The 17544-nt window shown below is 37.5% G+C and overlaps 1 protein-coding gene across 1 annotated transcript in view; it reads left to right on the top strand.

Annotated features, from left to right (window-relative positions):
- The window catches only part of stx1b (syntaxin 1B), a 31208-nt gene extending 14122 nt beyond the window's left edge, over positions 1-17086 (top strand). The window contains exons 2-10 of the mRNA XM_079484608.1: positions 2144-2218; positions 3691-3790; positions 10861-10935; positions 12083-12156; positions 13141-13249; positions 14019-14092; positions 14328-14465; positions 14758-14868; positions 16025-17086. Coding sequence (XP_079340734.1) covers positions 2144-2218; positions 3691-3790; positions 10861-10935; positions 12083-12156; positions 13141-13249; positions 14019-14092; positions 14328-14465; positions 14758-14868; positions 16025-16105 — 837 coding nt within the window. The 3' untranslated portion in view covers positions 16106-17086. The remainder of the gene's footprint in view (positions 1-2143; positions 2219-3690; positions 3791-10860; positions 10936-12082; positions 12157-13140; positions 13250-14018; positions 14093-14327; positions 14466-14757; positions 14869-16024) is intronic.
- The last annotated feature ends 458 nt before the right edge of the window (positions 17087-17544 follow it).

Genomic DNA, 17544 nt, shown 5'->3' with positions numbered 1-17544 from the left:
GAGCAAGAGAGTAAACATTAGCGAGGCTGATGAGACAACACGAGAGCTGCTTTCTGATGCTTGGTCATTGTGCTTTGACATGCGATTATAGTGGCGTAGGGAAACGCATAGAATGCGCAGGTTAAAACAGAAGTGGGGGATAAAGTGGCAAATCATTAAGCGATTGTCAGGCTAAAAGTAGACATCAGATGGTTCACCTTTGCTCGTGGGGAAGAGACGTTATTGTCATTATCTGATGACGGAGGAATGAAAATAGCCTCTGCATAGATTAAATGACGTTCGGTGGCCTGATGCATCCATCACTTATCTGGCAGACAGTTGCGTCTAGCCAAGCGCTACTGTAAAAATATCCCAACCTGTCACTTGCATACAGCGTCAAATTTATTTCCTTACAAAAAAATTATCTGCATAAGGGTTTAAATGGAAAATGACAGTAAAAAATTGACATGAATTCCTCTAAGAAGGAAGAATCGAATATCTAATTTATTTCGCCTAGACATTAATGAGATTAAATGCCGAGCAAATGGAAACTCTGCCCGAAGAAACAAGCCTCTGGTTCACGTGCATTCGAGAGACGACGTTAGTTAGACATCAACGTTAATAGCGCTGTAAATACGGATATTTATCTTAGACAAAGGCACCGATTTGCTTCAGAAGACCTTTGTTAAGTCCATGTGTCGAGCAGTTCTTCGATCGATGGATGGTTTGGAGCTTCTAAAATTATACCGCTTGGTATCAGTGAAATGATACGTGGTATTTACATTTATATTTATTCATTTGGCAGACGCTTTTATCCAAAGCGACTTACAAGTAGTTTTATACAGTGGCACATTACTGCAGAGCAATCAGGGGTAAGATGTCTTGCTCAAGGGCACTTCAGTCATGACCTGCTGGCACTGAGATTAGAACCAGCAACCTTCTGATCACAAGCGCAACGCTCTAACCATTGGGCCACCATCCAGGGTGAATAAAACATGAGGAAATTTTGACTTGCTAGTAAAGTATTCCCAGGGGAAAAATATAAAAGTTGAAACTCATATGAAACGCATCAAATGCTATGAAAATGAAACTGTTCAATTTCTTTGGGTTGGAAATCGCATGCATGTTAAATCTTGCAAGAAGCGATTTCCTTTTTAGCTGTTAACATTGTCTGTCCTTTGCTCTCAACAAGTGTAATATATGCACCCTGCTCTTTATATTACATTTTGATCACAGTTCAATAGATATCAAAATCCTGTATGAGGTGTTCATAAAAACTCAAAACATCACTTCTCGTTTTATAGGCAAAATCAATATACCTACATTTGCAGTCAATTGTGATCCCGCCAGATTTTCCTCAAACATTCCCACTACAGTGATCTGAATTTTCCAGTAAATGTGAACATTCCAGATCAATCTCCTGTCTGTTATATACACCTTTTTATTGGGTGGGAAGCAGTCCGCCTGACCTGGGAAGCTTTATTGATTCCCTGGAGATGAGCAGGACTTTGGAAAGGGCTACGGTCTTTACAGATAGATGCGCCGGAGATAAATCTTCCAGTTCCGTCTGGTGCCGATTGGCCGTACAGCTAATCTGAGACAGGCCTCCAGCTATCCCCAATTCTCAGCCCAATAAAAGCAAATGATATTATAAATGTGCCATTCTCTGGTCATTTGAAAACATGTGATTTGCATTCGCTCTACTTTATTCTATATGAGAAGGTGGTTGAACGGCACGGCTCATATCAAGTGTTTTTGCTCTATTATTTCTTTAGCATGCATACACATGGCCTTAACCATTAATACCGGTGCATGCTCGTGGAGCGGAGGGGTCTCGTATCACACTGAAGGGTTTGTTTTTGCGATAACGACCGCCTGAATGTACATTATACCGCTTATTACTCGCCTACCTGCCACTTAAGTAAATAATTGCACGCTAAATATTGATTTGGGATTAAATATTTCATTACTTATTTTATAACGTGAAACATTTAGGATGCCCCAGTAAAGAAGCTCATGTGAATGGTCTCCCCAGATGTTTTGAGTCATTGAGAAATATCAGACTGCCAATCAGAATCAAGTATTTCAGGAAGCCGTATTATAATCTTTGAGAGAAGAAATCTGCTTTGACATCACAGTCTTAACGGATGTTGTTTTTTTACAGGCCAAGGACAGTGATGATGATGAAGAAGTCGTTCATGTTGACCGAGATCACTTTATGGATGAATTTTTTGAACAGGTAAGAATAACCTAGAGGAAATGTCAGAGGATCCAGCCATGGGCGTCACGCACCTGTTGTTTTGAGTGGGCACCGCTGGCACAGAGTCACCGGTGCCCGAAGCATGATCAAAAGATTTTTTAGTGAGATTATTTAAATGTAATTTAGGGTAGTCTAGTGGCACAGTTTGATTTAACATAAAATAAAACACAGGTTGAAAACTGATTATGTCATGTTTATAATTGAAAAGAAAATAATTGTATTTGAAAATTTTATTTATAGACCCAAACGATCATCGTATTCGAGTACTCGGACACGACGATCGATGATGAATACGATGATCGTTTGGGTCTATAAATAAAATTTTCAAACTCGAATACTCGTGCCCATTCCAAGTTGATGATAACATTTTCATCATAAAGCAAACCATCTGTTAAATATGCGACAGATCCGTGAATCTGTGATTTTACATTGCAGAATATTCAAAAATAAGAGACGACTCTAGTCTACACGCAAGTTCTTCTTAAAATACATGTAAAAATTACTATTGTTTTTAAAAATGAGTACGAACTTGTTTTAACTGTAATATTCAATATCGAAAAACGTTGCATATTTTTTGTTATTTTGACCAGTTGGTCCAGTTTTCACAGTGGTTCACAGATTAGAACAAAATTGATCATTTTACCAAAACATACACATGGGTCAAAGACAAAAAGCGTTAAAGCATATAAACAATAATTGCTATACTGCCTTAAATTGTTGTTGTTGTTAATTTTCTGTTTAGTTTTCTGTTTAATTAATCTGCATTTAATAAAAATAAAGCAAAAATAAATATCGTACATTCCCTGATTCACAGAAGACGCCCACTAAAATGTCATTCAGAGCAATAATCCTGTCAGGCATATTTACAACAAAAATATATTTATGACATATTAAAAGACTATTACTTTCACCTCAAATGCTAATTAGTTGTTATTTTACATTTGAAAAATATTTTCAAAATCCTAGGTTTTGCCTATTTGTCAATAATAACTCACTCATTTAAAGCGCAATCAAATGTAATATGCGCCCTTATTCTTTTGTATATTTACAAAAGTCAGTATAAGCATGTTGTTTGAATTTGTTCATAAATACTGTGTTACACTGATGACAATGTAACATTATTTCAACCTAATTTTGACTTTGGTTTAAACCATAATGTAGACATTTTACTAACATTTAACATAACTTTCTATGGACATAAAATCACTTTTCTGTATTTATTTTAATGGGGACATCTAAACGTCTGTGACCCACATATAAATACAGAAAAACTGAAAATCATTTTGGAGTGGTCCCAATTGTTTTCAGGCTGTATAACAAACACAAAATAAGCCGCGTTCACACTTGACCTTTCGTTACATTGACTTCCATTAATACGCATACGAATGTGTCAATGAATATTACAAATCTGAGACATGGCAAGCACATTCTGATGCATGTTTCTCTGACAGGTGGAGGAGATCCGTGGCTGTATTGAAAAGCTGTCAGAGGATGTAGAACAGGTGAAGAAGCAGCACAGTGCCATTCTAGCAGCACCTAACCCTGATGAAAGTGAGTTTAACCAATCACCATTCACCACGCTTTGTATCTATGCTGAACATCTATGAACAAGCATCCATTCTGCTTTCATGTGAACCAAATGAAAATACTGCCTCTAGAATCCTGTTAAAACCCACCACCAATATATCTTGCATGTTATCCCATCGAGAATGAGACTAATATCATTTATGCTTGCTGAAATATATTAGATTCCTGCTACATTATTGTTTTGAGACTCCACCAAGCCATTCATATTTTGTAAAGAGTATTTTGTTATGATCCAAAATATGTTTTTCCTGAGTAGCTCTGCTGTCCATCTAAGGTCTAACCGATGGGACAAAATTAGACGCATGTCTATAGAGTGAAGTACATAAGCTGAGCGTATGTGATGCCTCAGTGAGATCTCATCTGGTATTTAAATTCAACATGTTTTACCTCCCCCTTATCTCCCTCCAAGTTCCATTCATCCCAATACGTGTGTAAAGCAACCAGAAACTCATACATAAATTCATAATGTATGCACAACTCAAGGCAAGATAACAAGCGACTGCACTGAAAGCGATGTAATGGAAATACTTATTATGTTTTTATACTATACACCATATTATACTAATAGTATAAAATGAAAAATACAAATTCTGGTGTCATTTATCCAACCTTATTTAATTTAATTCAGTCCACTTTTATCTCTCTCTCTCTCTCTCTATATATATATATATATATATAATGTACATTTTTGCCGTCACACCATAGGGAAAATGTGCATATTACTCCTTCAACCATATATATAATATAATACATGAATACAAAATATATGGTATTATTACAATTTAAAAGATCTACAAATAACAAATTTTTATAAAAAACATTTGTCTATGGGATAGTAATTGTGAACCCATGTGACTTACGTTCTTCCGTAATGTAAGTAAGAATCGTACATGTTAAACAATGTTCTGGCCACTCCTTTACACAAATTAAAAGTTATTTGCCAAGTTTTCCTTTATTTTCGGGATATAGATCATGAATTGTTTGGCACACTGAATTAAATCCATCTGGATCCTCATTACCTTACATTATAAGAGAGTATACTACCACGCTCAAATTTTTTGTGATCTACAGAAGAAAGTCGTGCATCTAAGAGTAAAATGACATAAGTGTGAGTAAATGACAACAGAATTTACATTTACAATATAGGCCTATGTTCAAACGGACAGCTTCACGAAATTAAAAAAGGTGAAGCGCACATGCAGTAAAAATGCAGAGATGTCAGAGGTGTAAATTCCCGAAACTGTTTATCACTTTTTGGCCAACACAAGCTCTATGACTTTACTGCAGTCCTCTGGTAAGATATACAAGCGTGTTTGATGAAAAACTATTCGAGCATTTCTTCGATACCTTGCATTTGTGCCACCCACTCTACGAGAGGCATCGCCGCCACATCGCTCCAAGTGTGCGTTACATCAAACCCACACGACTCATAGTGCACCAACCCACACTTCATCTACAGCGCTAGTTTCTCTAGCTCCTAAACAATCCTGCTTACCTCATCCTTCCCCAGCAACACTTTCAATTACAGCAGGAGTGTATTTCATTACTGTATTCTCTCTGACTAATGTGCGAGGCCCTTCTAATACCCAAACTCTTGGTGATTCCCATTAGGCTCCTTAAACATTTACACGTTGACATGAATTATAACCCATTTAAAAAGAGATGCCTGTCATGAGGTATGGACAGAACCCAAGCGCAGGCAGCAGTTTGCTAAATAATAAAACTTTATTAAAACAAAGACCCTCGATGGGGAAAACATGAACAAAAACAAGACACAAATGAAACCTAAAACTTCCCACAAGGGGGACAAAACAAACTAGTAATAAGAATAATAAATAAACTATAAGTCCACAAACTTGAGTCCAGGAAACAGGGTAATCCAAAACGAGGCAGGGTAGCAAAAGACAGACTAGGAAGAGTAAGGTGAGGGGAATGAAACACTAAGGGAAAGATGGACCAGGGCTGGTGACAAGACTAACACTAATTGGCCGCCAACAGGGAAACAAGGGGGCGGGGCTAAAGGATGTGACACCCGGAGAGAGAGCATGGCGTGACAAACCAAAACAATGCTCTTTCTCCACACAAAACACATGGGACTGACATGACCCTGCCACAAGACTCGAAAACCAAGACAAGTAGAGGCAGGATCATGACAATGCCTTTGCTATTTTATTTTGAACATATATTTCATCTTAACAGAGACAGCTGTGATCTAGAAACAATATTTGATTTAAAATTTGAGAGGAATATTGTTAATAGTTTACGGAATGAAACACGAATGATAATTTTAACTAAACACATACTTATAAATAGGCAAATAAAAAAACGAAAACGATTTTGTCTCTTAATTTGTTTCAGCGGCTCTATTCTCTGAGGTCAATATGTCTGGCATTAAATCGTAACTGGATTGAATTTACTGTACATTCTCTGTCACACCTGCAGCACACTTGCGGTTTCATGAGCGAGAAAGGTTCACTGTACATCTCCATCTCCTCACAACGTTTCACGCAATTGTCAATCCCATAATCCACATCGAAGCATGACACTTTGCTTTAAAAGCACTAAATGCAGTTCTTCACTCCTACTACCATGCAAAAATAAAGAACAGACAAACCATTGTATAGAAAATGCTTCAGACTCTGTCGATCTTAACAAACATCATAAAGTTACATTCGTTTCTTCACATGCATCCGATTTATTAATCTGCCTTGTATTCTAATATTTTGAGACATTTAGCGGATGCTTTTATCCATAGCGACTTACATTGCATTACCCTTTACATTTATACATAGGTATCTGCAATCCCCTGGGATCCAACCCACAACCTTGCATTGTTAACGCAATGCTCTTAACACTGAGCTACAGGAAATTACCTTCTTGATATAATGGTTTTACTTTATACACATCTAATTGTGTTGCATTATATTAATATGGGCTACATAGGATGTTAAACAGAATTTGCTATATTAATATAGTATACTATGCGTTTGAGTCCATTTAGAGCGGGTATACAGAAGAATATTATTATACAACTTTGGGAAACACAGAAATACATTACGTGAAGGCTACTGAAAAGTTCAAGAATCTGTATTTTTCTGTAGTCTATTTCTGTGCTGGCCAAAACTATTACAATGCTGATATTTCATTTTTTGCACGAATGCCCTCAGAGGCCCTCAATGTGCCTCAGATGCCCTCAATGTGTCCTCAGATTAGTTCAAGACATCCACACCTAACGGATGACTCAGCTGCTGTGGATGAATCTTTAATACACAATGTCTTCTGAATACATCTAATGCATCTGACTGCATGTTCTTCCTGCAATGCATGTTTTTGTTGTTGTTTTCTGTTGCATGCTTGTGCATCATTTCTTTCTTGTTTTTTTCTTTTGCTTCTCCTGTTTGTTTTCATGCAGCATGAAGGAACCGCCTAAGGAAGCCCGTGAAGTTGAGTGTCTGTCTGACATTGTGAGCCAGGTGCTTAGAGGAGAACTCTTAAAGGAATAATACAAAATAAACTTTGTTTCATCATCCACTCCTTATGTTGTTCCAAAACCTTATTTTAATTTTAACAAAGTGAAGCAGAATGTCTGAGCTGCTGTGATGATTCATACTCATAAAAGGACAAGGAAGCACCACAGATATTCCATATATCTTGAGCATAGGGTTGGACGATGTCTACCAAATTGGCATCGGACGATGGCTATAGTGAAACATCGCGATGGACGATGACATCACCCTGCAACGTTATAAAGTGGGGGAAACATCTTTAAACAGCACAAGCTGGTTAGTTATTAATTCAGGCATGTGTTATCTGTACTGCGCAAACTTCAGTTACAAAGTGAGGCTAGATTGTATTTTTATTCTGATGTTATATTCAATAAGTGTAATGTGAGGCACGTCGTCTTTAAACAATGCGAGCTCCACTGATATTCTGATGTTATATTTAATAAAAGAGTTCTAAGGTGAGACGCGTCTTCTTTATACAGCGAGAGATGCGCAGACACACATCTTCTTTATTCACTGTGGATTGCGCAGACACAAGTCTTCTTTATACAGTGAGGGCTGCACAGACACGCGTCTTTATACAGTTATAAAGTCAGGTGGGTCTGGGCGACCTAAAACTGGGCGTCCTCTTTATACACGCGGGCCCCACTGTTATTCTGATGTTATATTCAATAAAAGAGTTATAAAGTGAGGTTGGTCTTCTTTATACAACCCAAGCTGTGCAGACACGCATCTTCTTTATACAACCCAAGCTGTGCAGACACGCATCTTCTTTATACAACGTGGGCCGTGCAGACACGCGTCATTTTACAGTTATAAAGTCGGGCGGGCCTGCGCAAACTGCACATCATCTTTATACAGTGTGAGCTCCACTGTTGAAAAGTCAGGCTAGTCTGATCTGTACAGTGTGAAGTTGTATGACGATTAGCTTTGTTTCCAACGCGATTTGCAGCATGCAAGACAGATGCAAAAACATCAAATATACAGTCTAGCTTCACAGATGAAACTTCAAATCCCTATCCACAGTCCTTGTAATGAAAACAGATGCTCAGACATTCTGCCTAAGATCCTTCCCTAGAAATGTACTCTAGCTTTCTACTGCTCTCCTCTTCGTGTCATTCTCCTCCAGTTGTGTTTGTGTGTGTAGATCCCGTGTCCCTGTTTTTTATGGAGTTTGTATTTTTATTCACATTGCATAATGTATATGTAAGTCTTTAAGGCTTGTTTTCAAGGACCGTTCCTCTTTATTTTCTTCTGAAAGCCTTCAGGCACAGGTTTGAAACAAAGAAAAAGACAGACGGTGTGATGCCATTTAGTAAATGCCTTTTATCGCCTGTTGTAGAATGGTTTCAAGAGGACACGTCAGGGATAAAATCTCAGTTACTTGCAAGTTCACGAGTCATCTGTATTTGGAAGGGCACACTCTGCGTTAGCTGCTTAGATCCTTAACCAAGAACGCAGTCCCCCATCACCCCAAGTGATACAGCACGGTCATCTCTTCTTGGTTAATCTACAGCATTAAGAGCAACCCAATATCTCCATGAAGCTACCCCAAGTACATTTTATTTTCGCATAGAATAATAGTAAACTCGTAGAAACTATGCAGTATATACTAGACTTATCAGAATGAAGAAATAAAACAAAGGGAACTATAGGAATTAGGCTGTAACAAAGAAAAATACATCCAAACTTTTTTCATTAATTTCCATCCAGTTTATGAAACAAAATGTTAGTTTTGAATGTTTGCAATTGTTTGCAATAGATGTGACGAAGCCAGCTTGCTAAAATATTAGCGAAAGGCAAAGCTTGAGAATCCATCCCTATTCTAATGACTGAAATTATCATCTTGAGCAAGAAACGTGACCTCTGTTGGCTCTGCGGGTGACTAATGGCCCTCTTTGATGTAGTTCATTAAAACATTTCACCCAATCATCTTAAATGGCTAAATTAGCCATCAAAATTATAGCATCCACTGAACTCCTGCCCCCAAAGTTCCTTACGCTGCCCTGGGGGGGTGTGACGCTGGCACGTAAATGTCTCCTATTCCTCAGGCATAGTTAGTTTGTATTCATTTACATTTGCGTTCTGGACGTGAAATGTTTCGCAGAGTCCTGTCAGGTGTAGATCTATATGTAATAGTATAGTGGCAGCTGCCTCAAAAAATACAAAAGAAAATAATGTAAGAGAGCTATTAAAGTCATCTACAATTGTGGGTGTGAAAAGAAACATCCTTGTAGGTAAAATCGATCTCTGAAAAAAGCTGACATGAGACAATGGCTTGTGTTCACAAAGCTGTATAGAGCCGGAGCGCATTTATCTGGCCGTAAGGACAATAGTGTGCAAATATTATGATGTTAACTCAGTGACAGCGGATACGTTACACTTTTGTTGAATCGATTGACAGACAAACTAGCCACACCCTGACTACAGCATTTCAACAGACACGAGTGACTTAACGTTAACAGTGTAATGCAGCTTTGTAAACACTTTATAAAGCATTTGTAATGTACATTTGAATGTTTTTGTCCTTAAAATGGCATAAAGAAATCATTTATTCGTTTTTTGATCAAGGAATGACAAAGCAAATGTATAGACAAAAACAATATTACCCATCCCTCATATCCTATCCCAAAACTCTTATATAATTAAACCCCGTTTTATATCAGTTTATCTTAAAGTTGTGATCGTAAAGAGGTCCGAATACGCAATACAAACCTAGCAATGCTAAGGGACCGTTCCCCAAACTATTTCTTTCATCATTTATTCCCCTTTATGTCCTTCAAAATATTGATTCAGCTGCAGAACACAAAAGAAGACATTTGAGAAATCTGATTTTGTGTTCATACCATGGAGGGGAATGAGGTTCTCTTTAACATGAAGGCTAGACTAATACGTAAGCCAGACATGTTTACTGCCCAATCATAAAGCGATATTTATGTTCACATTGTAGAGAAGGAAAATGCAACTTTTGTGGCCGGAGAAATGAAAGTAGCGAGGCATTGGATTAGTCATAGGAAGGTGGAGTGTGTGGGAGGGCTGAGGTGGAGTCCAGAGAGAGAGAGAACGCCACTGCAGCAGCTATCAATCAACACATGACTGCAGCCTGCAGTCCGGACACACATCCACAGTTCAACCACACAACACTCGCAACAACATTACATGAGCTGTGATATTTTTAAAGGTTAAAGCCTTTAAAAATGATACGGTGTCTGGTACACAGCAAAAAGCAGCTACCCATCAATAACAGGGTTTTTCGCTATCACAAACAAACTCATTCGAGTGTAAATCTATAGAACGACACACCTTTTATGATCAGACAGCTGGTCAGACAGACAGCTGGTTCGTATGTGCGGTTAATATCTGAATCCTGGCGGTGCGTCTGTAAAGTTCATTTAGAAAATGTTAATTATGTACAAAAATGTAATGGGTCACATGACAATGGTAATATTTCATGTTGCTCAGTTGCATTTAAAAGGTAAAATTGTATATATTTAAACCCGTTCTTTTTGTATTCTCGTTGTATTTTAACAGAGACCAAGCAGGAGTTGGAGGACCTCACAGCTGACATCAAGAAGACAGCCAATAAAGTGCGCTCTAAATTAAAAGGTACATGCAGCGAAAATCAGCGATTTACTTTATCGCATATGAATTTGTAGGAGTTTCCTCTTCAGACGCAAATGTTACGGGAGTAGAGTATTTAAATGAATCGCGCAATTTGATTCGCTAAAGTTTGAGTTTATCATTGTACAGCTATTTGCGCTACCCTTGGTAGATTGTGTTGATCATTATGTGAATGCGCCTTTTTTATGTGAGACTTTTTAGTGATTTACACGAAAAAATGTCCTCTCCCATCTGCCTTCCTCTATTTTGCCCTGTGTAGTTAATCTGTAACTATGTGAGGTCTTTATGTCCTCTTACAGTTTACATGGACATGGATGACTCATTTTGAACTTTCTCATCTTGTCCAATCGAAAATGTTTCACACTCCCATTTTGTGGATTAATGGTTTCAATAAATGTTTTAGATGGACGGCGGATGGGGCTTTTTTCGTAGGGAACGTTACAGTATGACTACATGATGCATAAAACTTTTATTTTGGAAGAGCAGGGAAATCTTCTTTTCCATGATATGTCCTTTTAAGTATTAATGTAATGTTTTGCCTAGTGTAGGTCAGAAGAGATCTGACAGGACAGCATGGGTTTTACCTTCTTAATAAAGGTTTCCAGTATTAATTTGTTGTGAATGTGCATGTTATTCTGAAGAAAAAGTTGGTGTTGGTAATCTTTTATCAACATAATAGCTTTCCAACCCAACCACCTGTCAAAAACACAGCATTTCACATTCTGGAAATTCCCAAAGGATAAACTCAAGTCCCATCCTACATTTGTTTGTCATCTAGACGCTTACAGATGTAGCCAGTGATGGCGTGTACACAGCTCCATCAGAACTAAATGGAGTGAGAAACCTATTGTGCCGTAAAGTGGACAATGAGATACATCGTCCTATAGAGATTAAGAGTATTGTTATTACTTCAGGAGCGTTTTATCCGATAGCTTGTCCGTACGCACCTATATTGTAGCAGATCAGTCAACCAATTACTGTGAATTTAACCATTGGCTAGTTGCTATGAAACCTCTGTAACTGTTGTAACCGGGTAACCAGAGCGAGACAGCTGCTATATGATATGACAATGTGAGTCCATATTTGATTAAACAATTTATTTTATTGAGTGTTTTTTTTCCCGATTCCTCAGCAATCGAACAAAGTATCGAGCAGGAGGAAGGTTTGAACAGATCGTCTGCAGATTTGCGAATCCGTAAGACACAGGTATATAAAAGAAAGATATAAAACGTAATATCTCTCATGTCATCTGTCAAAGCATTATTTCTATACAACTACCGATTACAATATTTTTTGTATGTATGTGCACATGTTCTTGAAACATAAATTTAGATTTTAACAACTTGAAACTCGTACTGTGATATTATAGTTCCTACTGCATGTTGTGATTTATTTTACTTATAAATGTAAGGGTAAGGGAAACTTTTAAAGCCTTTATAATGTCATAGATATGTATCTGAAAATGTTTCTCAAATACAAACAACATTGAGCAAATCAATTCAAATTCCCATGTTAAACAAATCCTTAGTGATTGAGGAAAATGTTATTGCTCATATGTTGCTCTTTCCTAGCTCATGAAGTTCTCAATCAGGTTTGTTTTAAGTAAAAACACCGTCTCGGATGTTTCTGGATGAGATTTGAGATGAGTTCATATTGAGATCTTCAATAATATTGAGCTCAGTTTGTGACATTGTTAAGATCTCTCCTGATTCTCCAATGGATACATTTGTGAGATTTCTGGGTCTTTTTCTTACGATAAATATCTGTGGCGTTCCACGTTTTCCATTTGCCTTCCAATTAAGACATAATTGAGATGTGGAAGAGATCTCATCTGTGATTTTCTAACTGTGAGGTTTTTCTTAACTTAAGAAGTTTGTTGCAACTGACCTTCATCATGTTTAATGTATTTTGTAAGAAGCGGAGAGACACACTTCCTGTGACCTCTGTCCTCCCCCTGAGAAACTCTGTGAAACCCCCTCCGTAGCGCCATCTGCTGTTTACAGCAAGAACACGTGCGGCATCTCTAAAACTGCAGTAAAAATCAGCCTGTTTTCACAGCGGTCACACTTAGCCCACGATATCATCAAACCAAACTGCCTACTGGCAGCGAGTCAACTCACGACCTGGATTCCCCCAAAAAACTCCCGGCATTTTTACGTCTCTAACCTTCTCCTCTCCACATCTCCACAGCATTCCACGCTGTCACGTAAGTTTGTGGAAGTGATGACAGAGTACAACACCACGCAGTCCAAATACAGGGACCGCTGCAAGGACCGCATTCAGAGACAACTGGAAATTAGTGAGTCCTCCGAGCACGAATCTAGACACATGTACACCCACGGCATCAAGCTAATAACAACCTCCACATTACTGAAAAACCAGAGCCATTTGTGTCCTTCACATACATGTGTGGAGAAACTGCTTAAACCACGATGAGCTATGTTTCTAAAACCTGCGACATAATGTTTGAATTCATGGACTTGAAGCTGTGAGCCTATAGGATGTCGTGTCAACCCTGTTACTAAAATACAGCTATGGAAAAATCCAAACCACCCAAAAGTTATTTCCTCTTAATTAATTTACAATTTATAGATGTGTTGAAGTCAAATCATAAATAATTTTTTAATCTATGAAATAGTGACAACGCCTTTCCCAAATTCCAAATGAAATTATTGTTTTATTTGCAGAAAATTGAGACAGGACAAATTAGTCAAAAGAAACAAGAATAACAAGCATTATGTTATATCTTGAATACTTAAAAGAAAACAAGGTCATATTCATGTTTCAGCAACACAAAATTAATGTTTTAAATTGATTTTAGGATCAGTTCAAAAATGACTATATTATGGAATAAGGCTGACAGCTTTCAAGTATCTTTCACATTGCTGTTGGAGGCTTTATGTCATTCCTGAAGTTTGTTTTCCAATTCAGCAGATTAAAATTGCCAGAACACATGCTCTTTAAAGGGAAAATTATATTAATATTATCTTACCTAACTGCAAAAGGCACCTGTTTCAAAGACTAAAAAACACAATAAAAACATTGTGTGTTTCTTATTCTTTCATTAGCTGGCAGAACAACCACCAATGAGGAGCTGGAGGATATGCTGGAGAGCGGAAAGCTGGCCATCTTTACCGATGATGTACGTTCAACATTCTATATTCAAAGCTAAATCACTAAAAGTACTTAATTCTCAAAGCCAACAACGTAGAAACCATTTATTGCTTTTGATGTTTTAATTATGCTCATACATTTATTTTGTAAAAGTATGGTTTTCTAAGTGTGAACTATATAGTTTGTTGTCTAATAACTGTCTGTGCACATTTATGTTAACACCATTAAAACAAACACAATTCTTCTGATTCTCCGTTGAACAGATCAAGATGGACTCTCAGATGACCAAGCAGGCGCTAAATGAGATTGAGACCCGACACACTGAGATCATCAAGTTGGAGAACAGCATTCGTGAGCTGCACGACATGTTTGTGGATATGGCCATGCTGGTGGAGAGTCAGGTAAAACTCACTCTTGTGACGCAAGTCCTCTGTTACAGCCTACTTAAGTGTGCAATTTTAATTCAACAAGACACAAAGTCGCAGAGATTGTCCACATGACCAAGGACAACGGAAATTGTGTAGGTGACATTGCTGTACAATGGCTTCATGTAGAGTAAATAGGACAAGTGTCTTGCTCAAGGGCATAGTGGTGATAACTCAAGGATCCGCCACGGTTGGGTTTCCAACTGCAGCGTGTGTTGATATTATGAAGATGCTTCTTTAAAGTACTTGGTTTTTTTGTCATTTTCAGGGAGAAATGATTGACAGAATCGAGTATAACGTGGAACACTCTGTGGACTATGTAGAGAGAGCAGTTTCAGACACCAAGAAGGCTGTCAAATACCAGAGTCAGGCACGCAAGGTAAAACATGACGTCCCTCTCAACTGTTACACCTGACATCTTTTATGTACAATGATTCATGTCCTTCCTGTCTTTCTGACAGCTCACTGATGAGCCTTTATCACAAATACAATTTAAAGGGATAGTTCGCTTGGGGATCATGTCAAAACTCTCAATTTGTATTGAAGGAATGTTTTCTTAAAAAATTAAAATTTTGCCATGATTTACTCACCCCCATGTTTATTCAAGCCTTTATGACTCTTTTTTACTTTTTATTGTAAAACGCAAAAGGAGATGTTAGTCCTCAGTACCCATTCACTTTCAGCGTATAAAATATTGTACCGTTAAATGGTGACCGAGGCTGCATTTTAACATTTTGTGAAAGAGTCATGCAGAGCTGAAACAATAGGGTGAATAAACGATGACAGAGCATTCACTTTTGAATCAAATATTTCTGTAGTAAAACGTAACAAGAGATGAGTGTTTTGCAATGATCCCTTCATATTCATGCAACTTAACCTAAATTATATTGAGAAATCAAATCTACCGTCTCAGGTTTAAGCCCTCTTTAAACTCTGGGTAAATCACCATTTCATATTCTTAGTTTTGTAAAAATAGCTCTCTTCAACCGTGGGTTAAAGTAAAATGCACAAGCCTGTTTTTCACTTTATACATTTATATGTTTTGTACATTTTATAATGACTTATGAATAAGAGTGTTTTTGAGTTTTTACCTTATAATCATGCAAGCGAGAACATTAACCCTGGATTAACAAATGTGAGGTGTTAAACTGACCCAGTTTATGAGTGTTAAACATGACGCGAGAGAAGTGCATTTGGGTTCAGATCGGCCAGGAGTTCATGATTTTGAGCGTGAAACACCCAGCAGGTTCTTAAACAGATGCTGTCTGCATGCAGCTCTTTAGCTGCAGTTTTTGACGTTTCTGGCAAATGGCCATTGCAGCAGTGCTCCAAAGACCGCAGACTCTTGGTGGTTTGCCACCTGCTTCTATGATTTCCATTGACTTTAATGAAAAAAGTTTTTCCAGTTACAGTAATATGTCAAGATAATACGACAACAGTCTTTATTGTGTGGACTCTACAGCTTTTGTCTGAAAAGCTTTAGAATGAAAAGCTTGTCATGTTTGCTTACATCTTTTTCGCTTGACCCTCTGTAGAAGAAGATCATGATCATCATCTGCTGTGTAATTTTGGGAGTGGTTTTGGCATCCACTATCGGAGGAACCCTGGGCTTCTAAACGACACGACGAGAGAAGAAAACTTGGAGAGCCGAGTGCTTTATCCACTTAAACATGAAATGAGGAAACTGTCATAAAACGGGGGGTTGGGTATCGGGTTTAAAAAAATTGAATGAATATTCAAAATCATACAATCGAAAACAAAATAAACAAAGGAGATGTTACGTACTAGCGGATTAAAATATATACAAAAGTGGGTTCAAATAAACATAATATTTACAAACTGTACATGTAAATGTATTGAACATAAAAGCAGCACATGGGTTACTACCTGCAAAGGAATAAAATACATTTTCGTTTTTATTTCTTTTTTATTTAGCTTTGCTTTTATTTTTGGGGGGGCATCCAGGACAGTGCCAGCAAATGCAAAATAGTTTTACGTTCCAGCATAACATGGTGTTTGGCAAACCATAGACCCATTATGAATAATAACCTATTGACTGTATAGATGTTATAGACAATAGTCATAGTCAGAAGTTACGAGTGATCGCTTACGTTCAAACGAAATCTCTCATTGTTACGTTATTAGTCAACCGAACGTTACCACCTGGCGACGTTGGACTGCTCCAATTTAAACACGTCAACCTCACAGCAAAGTTTCTTTATAGTTTTATTGTGGGCAACCAAAAACAAGCAAAGAAAAAAAACAATCTAAGAAGCACATATTATTTAATTACAGTGAGAGGAAGTGACATCACTAAGTTTGTACATAGGAGTTTTTTTCTTTGTGGATTTGCCACCAACGTCATTTACCGTACTGTTGATAGTTGGCAGTGAAGGAACTGACATTTTTGGTTTTAATGTCGCCACATTGTTACGCATTTAGAGAGCTACACTGGGTTCGGTAGGGCGGCATTGTGCAAACTGTTCAACTATGCAGTTTTGATAATGAAAAGTGCCCCTGATTTTTGAGTTAAATCATGATAGAGGAACTACAGAACGATCTTAACTGGTCTAGAGATTTCTTAAAAGAGATGTTTTAAAAAAGAGAATTTAACTTCAATACTTGAAGCAATGCTTAGCCTAAATATTATCTTTTGGAAAATGGTCAGTTCTACTGAGGTATATTATTTACAAAGTTTATTTGCTTCATATAGATATTTATTTATATTATCATTTTGACGAAAAGTTTGAACTGGACAATGATGGTTTTGAAGGATTTTCCCTGACGTCTTCACCTTGGTGCCAGTTAATGAAAAGACTCATAAAATGAAACATTTGTTGGAATAAGACAGAGTTTGCCACATTCAATTCTACATATCTAAAAATGATGGGGGTCAGTGCAGAAAATATTAAATTGAAGTAAATTGTTGTAAGGTTTCTCAAGCTAAGGACCGAATTGAAACCCCTATTATGCAGTGGATAAATATGACTTATTTTATATTAAACAATGCCCATGCTAGCACCTCGAGATTTCAAGACAGAACTAGCTTCAATTT

Source organism: Barbatula barbatula, assembly GCF_947034865.1.
Source record: "Barbatula barbatula genome assembly, chromosome: 21".
Taxonomy (NCBI): domain Eukaryota; kingdom Metazoa; phylum Chordata; class Actinopteri; order Cypriniformes; family Nemacheilidae; genus Barbatula; species Barbatula barbatula.
Note: the sequence above shows the minus strand (reverse complement) of the source record. Positions and strands in the feature narration are given on the sequence as shown.